An 8,419-nucleotide genomic window follows, 5' to 3' on the forward strand; every position below is an offset into this window, starting at 1 on the left:
ATCTAAATTTTGATTTAAGTGTATATTTAAATCGTAGTAAGTAGTAATGTAATTAAATTTTTATAATCTATAAGATTAACATTGTTATATTTTATAATTATTTAAATAGATTATTACAAGTACTTTGTAAGAAATTAAAAATGAGAAATGAAAAATATGTTTTTATATTAGTTTTTGAGTGAATTATTTAAAAAATATTTTGAAATTGATTATTTAGTCACATAAATTATTGATTTTTATTAAACTATTATAACAACCTCATTAATTGATTGTTTATTATAATTTTAAAATATAGATTAATTATTTCAAGTGAGATATTTTATTCAAAGGTCAAGCTATGAGATTTTTAATGTTTTAAACTATATATTTAGAAATGTGGATGTTAATATAATTAAATTTTCATAATCTATAAGATTAAAATTCTTTCATTTGTAGCGAAAAAATGGCCTACAAGAAGTGCCACTTAATGACTTGTATTTGTCATAATTAAATAGAGTAGTGTAGATAAAAACTCAATACTAAATATTAGAAATGTAGAAATGTAAACATTTTATATATATATATATATATATATATATATATATATATCATTAAAAATAATTTAAATATCTTTTGTTCAAACTAGAAGATTCTAAACATATGAAATTATTCAAAATAAATTATTGAAATTTTATAATTTTGTATAATTTAGCTAAAGATCTAATTGATTTGAATTTAAAATAATTAAATGTATTAGTAAAATTTATATAGTAAGTCTAATTTATGAAATTTTATTTGATGGAGAAAAAATAATAATTTTACAAATTATATTATTTAGATACATGGTAAGAAATATGGGGAATGCAATTAAAGATAAATGTAGGTTTGAGTCCTTTCTCATTGACCTTTTCATTAATACTAAATGGAGATTTGAATTATATTATGACCTTTTCAATGAGTTTCCAACAATATTCATAGTATTTTAAAAAAATGAAAATATCATCAACATTATATTTTCTCAAGATATGAAAGGGAATTAAAGTGGATGATGTAGCTACCAATATCCAAATCACAATGAATAGGTCTCATTTGAAGTCTATGGAAAAAGAGAGAAAATATCATGACATTTAGAATGTTTCCAAGAGTTCCAAGTATGCTTGAGCTATATTTTCATATATAGTCATGAACACACATAAGGTGGAGGGAAGCATGGAAAACTATGAGTGAAAGAAATAAGTTTTTCATCCAATAATACTCTCGGGCTTTACCTATATGCCCATTTGCAATGAACAAACATGATGTAGTAATGTAGGAATAACACAAATAAGTAACTGGTGAAATTTAAAAGGTGCATGCCTAAGAATTGTCTAATCCAAACATTTTTTAATAAAATAGTTATAAATTTTTTTCTCATAAATAATTATTTTTGAAATGGATATTCAAATCTAGATATTCATCTTGTTGTGAACATTTATGTCAAAAAATATAATTACATTTCTAGAGACAACCAATCTTAGTTGAAGCAGGATTCCAAACCTATATGGGCAAAGGCCTGGTACCTTGGCCATATTCCCAAAATCAACATCTTCTTTTGGCTTTTCCTCAAGAACAGGGTTCTAACTATTGACAATCTCAGCAAAAGGGGTCTCTACATTCCTAATAGATGTGTTCTATGCATAAACCATGCCGAGACTATGGACCACCTGTTTATTCATTGCTCTTTCATGAGAGAGATATGATCTATTTTCAGTCAAGATTTTGGTTTGGACTGGTGTGCCCCTACCTCGATTACTAAATTCTTTAGGCAATGGGATGACTCTTAGAAGGGTTCTGGTCTTCAAGCCATTAGTAAATGGGCTTTGCCTCACTTTAGTTGGGGAATATGGAAAGACTACAATAATCAAATTTTCAGGGAAGCAAGCCCCCAACCAAGATTGTGTCAGGTAAAATTCTTATTGCCCATTTGGAAAACTACCTTTTTTGGAAAGGATCTAACTCATTTGCAGGGGCCACCATGAGCAGTAATGACACACAAAAAAGAAGAGAGGAATGCCAATGGACTCTACCCCTAGTGGGATGGCACAAAGCTAATTTCAATGGGGTGATAAAAGGCAATTCAAGACAAGAAGACAGTGGTGGGGTGATTCGTAATTGGTACGGTTATGACATTGTGGTGGTTACCTTTCCTTTGGGACACCAAACTAATCACTTTGTAGAGGCATGTGCTGCCCTCCAAACTACTAAGCTAGCAAAACATATAGGTTTTAAATGCCTCTGGCTTGAGGGGGACTCGAAATGCCTAAGAGGTGATCATCCTCCATCCTAGTTTATCAAGAATTTGGTAGAAGAAACCAAACAAATCTTGCTAACTTTTGAGAAGGTCTACGTGTCACATGAATAAAAAGAGACAAATTCTGTTGCTGACTAGATGGCTAATGAGGTGGTCAAAAGGGACATGTCATATAGATGGATTAATGGTGATGAGATTTCAACAATAGCTAAAAGCATGATTAAGATTGAGAGAATCTAGGGGAGGATGAGAAATATTAAGAGTACTTATGGAAGGTAATGATGTTAGGTTCATGTTTATATTATTGAAAGCTAAGCATTGGCCAAACATGAGAAATCTTAATTGGGATACTTTTTGGCATGCTTTATGGGTGATTGGTAATCTTAATTACTATTGCATTCTTGAGAACAAAGGTAAGATTTGTTTTGGTGACTTTTATCAGAGATATGTTCTTCGCTCTCAAAGTTTGCAATGAATTTGTTATACTCTAAGCAACAAGATGGTGGGTGAAAGGCATTGTAGAGAGCTAGAGGATGAAGTGACAAAATGGAAATGAAGTTCGAAGGTTTGGGAGAAGCTAAGGGAAGGTGGCATTTTGAATTTCATTGAGAAATTGCATGGCTAGAACCCTAAGGTTACTGAACTTATGGTCAAGTCTTGGAAAGATGAGAAAGTTAAGATTGACGGTATTGATTTGTAGGTTAATAAAGGCATTATTGTGAAGGTCACTAAATCTCCTTCCAAGTGCATCAAACTCTTTAGGGATAAGAAAGTTTCCCTAAATGATGTTAAATATTTTTCCAAGAATGCCAAGGAGATGAAAAATTTGGTGAAGATGGGAGCGTACTATGAACCACCTTCAATTAAATAACTTTGGAGGTTTGTTCTTAGGACGATTATCTCTTACATTATGCTAGATACTAGCTATGATAGAATCCTCACCCATCACTTTGTCATCCTAAACCACTTCAGGTATGGCACAAAAATCTTCATCCCCTAGTAACTCTTCTTACCTATTAATAAAAATATCATGGGTTATAAGAAGAAATCGTATGCTAACCCAACTTTCTATGAGGGCCTATTGTTACTAATTTATGAGCACTTTAAGGCTCAAACCCATGGTAAATCTATTGCCCATAAAGTGGAGTTCTTGAATGATACTGAAAGCTCCTATCTCCCATCTAATACTGAGGATAGTGTTGGGCTTCATTTAGATGATGAAGCGAAGGTGGCCAAGATCATTAAAGATTTGTGAAAAAATAAGGAAAAAAAGGTTGGGAAAGGCTTGGTGGGTAAAAGTATCAAATCTGAGGTTAATTTTGCTAAGGATTATAATGAAGAGGATGAGGGGATGGATACATAGGAGGAGATTAATGTGAAAGAGGAGGGAACTAGCAGGGTCTTGGTTCGCAGGAAGGTGGAAAGCTCGACCAAGAGGAGAAGGGGAACTGATATTGAAGCTGATTAGGATTCTGACAAGGGTTAGGATACCCCTCTTAATGCCTAGGAGGAGAGAAATGTGGATTATGGCACAGAGAAAAAAACCTTTTCCTTTTGGCTCCAAGGGAAAGAAAATGGTTTGGAGGAAGTTTGAAACTTGGATTGCGAAAAAGGACATTGTGAGAGAAACTATCTAGCCCAAGATCTTAGAGGGAAATGATGGTAGAATCCATTTGGAGGAACTTATTGATTTGGCAATGATGGTTCTCAACGTCAATGCCACGGAGGTGGGGATGAATCTCCTCAACAATGCTCACAATAGAATGGTGGATAACTTACGGTCAATCAAGTGGATTTTCCATGAAATGAAAGAGATAAAGAACAAGTTGCAAGGCCTAGAAATGAAGGAAGGGGATGATGGGTCTTTCAAAATTAGCATTCTAGGAACTAGAGTTACTAAGATGGATAAGAGAATGGATAGGATGGAGAGTTCTCTCCATAACTCTGCTAACTAGAGCCTCAATATTATCAAAGGCTTGAACGATAATATCAAACAAATGCAAGCTATGAATGAGGTTAGCATAGGAGGGAAATATGACATAGACAATGAGGAAAAAAGGGTTTCTAAAGAGGATGTCAACCCCCTGGATGATAGCCTGAGCAATAAAACAAGATCGAACAAGAGGAAGAGGGACATGGAGGACACTCCAAATGACATTCAGATGATGACTAAAGCAGCAGAGACCATAGAAAAAATGGAGCGCAAGGCAACATAGTTGGTCAAAGATATGGTGCCTTGATTTGTTCTCCTAGCTTTTTGATTTTTCCCTTAGCTTTTTGGTTTGTTGGGCTTGCCTGCTCCTTTAGAGGCTATTTTTTCTTAGGACTAGTTCTAGTGGCCTTCTATGGCCTGCGGTTTTTTTAATATTCTGCTTTATTCTTTGAATTTTTTTCTTTTCGGTTTTATTTTATTAACTGTGGGGTTTCAAGCACCTGTTAAAACTTGTTTTACTTAATAAAACACAAATTTGAAAATGCCAAGATTTCAATGCATAAGATTAGAATCACATGTTTGAAATTATTTTTACAATAGACTTGTGTGAAATTGAATCTAATAATATTACTAGAATTAACTAGAATATATAGTTTTAAATATTTATTTTAAAATATAGCGCCTTGCTTATATATATATATATATATATATATATATATATATATATATATAATCCAATAAAAAACTATTCAATGCTTTTGTAATTTAATATGGATTTATTAAATTATTTATTAAAAATAAAAAATAATTATATAAATATCCATCATAATCTTTAATGTTAGACATAATGAAAGACTCCAAATATATGAGCCAATCAATTGGAAGGAAACTTATTTTATTCATTTTAGAAACTGAAAATCTCATATATATGCCTTATAAAAATATAAAAATAAAATTCAAAATTCAAATACAAAAAATATTATTCACTCAAATCAAATCGAAGTGATTACAATAGTATATTGCCTACCCCAAATAAATAAAAAGTCTATGAAGCTTTTTAGATTTAAACAATCTTTAATGACATTTCGCTCATTACTTTGTTGTTCCCTACACATATTGTAACAATTTTAATGATTTTTTGGCTAATTAATTAATTAATTATATATAAATTAAAAAAACACCCTCTTAAACAATTTTATTTTAATGTTTTGATTATAGACCAATATTATATATTTTTCTTCCCTTATGCAATTATCTTCCCTTATAAAATTAATATATGAAATGAATTTTTACTACAAAGCAAACTACACTTCTTAACTATGTAGACTGAAAAAAAAAACTCTGAAATGTAATGTAACCCCGTATTCCTAAATGACTTTCCTTGAATTTCCCTAGGAAACCTCATTAATTTGCTTTAGCAAGATGCCCTTATCGAAACACATGAAGAAAATGGCGTGTTTAATCTCACCATATTACTTCTAATTTTTAGTTTGCAGCTTTCGTTCCTCTGCAACATTCTCCCGATTTTCAGTCTGCCTCATTTTTGCAACTTCCATGCCCTGTTTTTTTTGGGTTGAATTGTGCATTACATCCATTCTCAGGAAATCATTCGCACTCAAGCCCGTTCAAGAACGCACAAATTCTGTAAAACGAGAAGTAGAATTCCACAATCTTCTACTGTAGCATTGAATGGATTTTATGATCCCTTCTTCTGACAACACCGGCGGCATGAGAGGCGGCAAAGGCAACTTATATCCTTCCTTGGCAAATATGATCAGACTTGAACATGGAAAACGGAAGAAGGAATTATCACCCAGCGAAGCGGATGAGCATATTGTGAGCAATGGCGATGAAGGAAAAATAGAAGGCCATCAAACCCCAACCAGAAGAAAAAAGACCAAATTACTCAAGGTACACACTAAAATCCCTCTTCCTTTTCCCTGTGTCTTTATTTTTTTTTCAAAAATCTTTGCAACATGTTAAATCTATCAGAGCCCAATTTAATTTGCACGTTTTTTTTATAAGACTTGCCCCGCACAATCTCTGCACAACAAATCAAATCTCAAAATCTATAATACGAATACTTGGATTTGGGAAAGCAATGACGGATTTCAGCTGAAAAGTTCTGAAAATCTTATGAGTGAGAAGACGATTTATGCGGGTGGATCTCTGGACTTACTGTATGATGCCATTCAGGTGGTAGAATATCAGAGATTCCAAAAATCTGTGACCGTGCAGGCTGAGGAAAGGGATTTGGTGTCTATTTTATCCGAAAATGTTTTAAAACAGGGTAAAAATGCTTTAGACAAGCCTAATTTACCGAGTAATCCATTTTGGGCAAATGTTAGTGTGGAAATGGATGCTGCGAAAGAATTGGCCATTGAGGGAAAATCCATTGATATAAGCTGTAATCCCAAGAGCATTTTGGAAGCTGTGGAAAAAGATGTAAGTGGAGGTGAAATGCCCCAAAATCACTCCAAGGAAAGGCGGTTACCAAAGCTGCCTGTTAAGTATTCAGATTCTGTATTGCAGCCATGGAAGAAAGTTACTAGAAAACCGTCGAGTATTGAGAGGCATGGTGGCTAACCAAATGTTTTTTTTGCAATGAGATCCACAAAACCTTTTAAAAATAATAGTATTTAAACTAAGTATTACTTGAATATTCATGCCAGGCCTATTCCTTATTAGACAACTACTCTGAAGAAATGCAACAGGTCAATGTCTTCTTCATCCAAACTTTTTAACATTTTGCTTTGAATAGTAGGCATGTTTAAGAGTGAATACAGATCTGGATCTTGACTGGGGTAATATTGTTCACTTGGTGGTCAGCATTCCTGTGGATCAGGGTTAAATGGGTATTTCTATCAGGCATTAACAATTCGAATTTCTGGTGCAACAGCTAATGCTTCCATCAAATAGAACCCTAGTTTTAGGCAGTCATCTAAAGCCAAGCACCATGTATATATTGTAAAAGAACATTAGATTTCAGTTAGTGCTCAGATATGAGTCCTTCAAACGGGAGCGGCATGCTGAGCTCTGTAAATGGTAGTAGCTCTTGAGATTATGATATTGTACATCTTGGATGAGGTAGAAAGTTTTGGGCTCATTCAGTATTCTTTTGTTGAAGGAAATTGGTTTTTTTCTTCTGATGAAATATCTTTATGTTTATTGCCCAAATAAATATTGATATTGTACATAGTAGAGCTTATGATATTGTACAGTGTAGAGATTTTTGGGCTCAATCAGTATGACTTTGTTCAAGAAAATAGTTAAATCATGAAATAAATCTCTATATTCTCTATAATTATTGTCCAAGTAAGTTTTCTTTGCACTGGATTCTCCAGTATTTTTCATTTATCACAACCCATTTTAATCTGGAGAAATTTTTCATTCATCACAAACTCATTATTTGAAATCTGGAGTGATTTGCCTTTTATAACCATCCATTATTTGAAATCTGTGTGTGATCGATTTCTGCTGAACAGAATATAAACCTCTTTAATTGTTTATTTTATTTATTTTTGTTGTAATTGAAGTTTTTACATGATAATATGGGCAGGAAAGGTTTGTGGATGCATGCATACTAATGAAGAGTAAGATAGTATGCTTTCAATGCTATTGATTAGGATAGGTTTCCGTTGTTTGGATTTTGTTCTATTTTTAAGTTTACTGCATGGTAATGTGGGCATGAAGGATTTGTGAAATCATTTACACTAATGAAGAGCGATATGATAAATTTTGTTACATGTATTCATTGCATGTTTTAAATATTATTCATTAGTACAGTTCAGTCATAAATGGATTCATATTTTTACCATGCTAGACTGTAGGTAACAAAACCAACACAGAATTGCATTTTTGAACATGTTTCAGATTTCCATCAGATTTCCATCCTTTTATAGTTATGAATTTTGATTTGATTCCTGGAAGAAAAATTATGTATCACTCTCGTTAATTTAGAGTGTTTTCAATCAGAAAATTCACAATTTTTATTCTATAATCAATATGCCAACCAGGATCAAGTGAAATATCTATAAGATAGTAAAAGACAGAGACACAAGATAAAGATGAAATTCCTGTTGTCTTTTATCAAATCATCAATATATTTAATCTGAACTGCCTGAGATCATTTGACAAGCTTCTGAACTTGGCAGAATTGCAAATTCGATGTATGATATACCAAGTTTTTACTGGATGGTTTGTATTATAGAATCCAG

At 32.6% G+C, this 8,419-nt stretch overlaps 1 protein-coding gene across 1 annotated transcript; it reads left to right on the forward strand.

Annotated features, from left to right (window-relative positions):
• Positions 1 to 5,658: 5,658 nt before the first annotated feature.
• LOC149532829 (uncharacterized) lies at positions 5,659 to 7,398 on the forward strand. Its single transcript, XM_089805229.1, has 2 exons — positions 5,659 to 6,113; positions 6,228 to 7,398. Exons 1-2 carry the CDS (start codon positions 5,892 to 5,894, stop codon positions 6,786 to 6,788), a joined length of 783 nt encoding a protein of 260 aa, XP_089661355.1. The 5' UTR covers positions 5,659 to 5,891; the 3' UTR covers positions 6,789 to 7,398.
• Positions 7,399 to 8,419: the final 1,021 nt, after the last annotated feature.

Source organism: Cupressus sempervirens, chromosome 10, assembly GCF_028749045.1.
Source record: "Cupressus sempervirens isolate cs-2001-9-10 chromosome 10, ASM2874904v1, whole genome shotgun sequence".
NCBI lineage: Eukaryota > Viridiplantae > Streptophyta > Pinopsida > Cupressales > Cupressaceae > Cupressus > Cupressus sempervirens.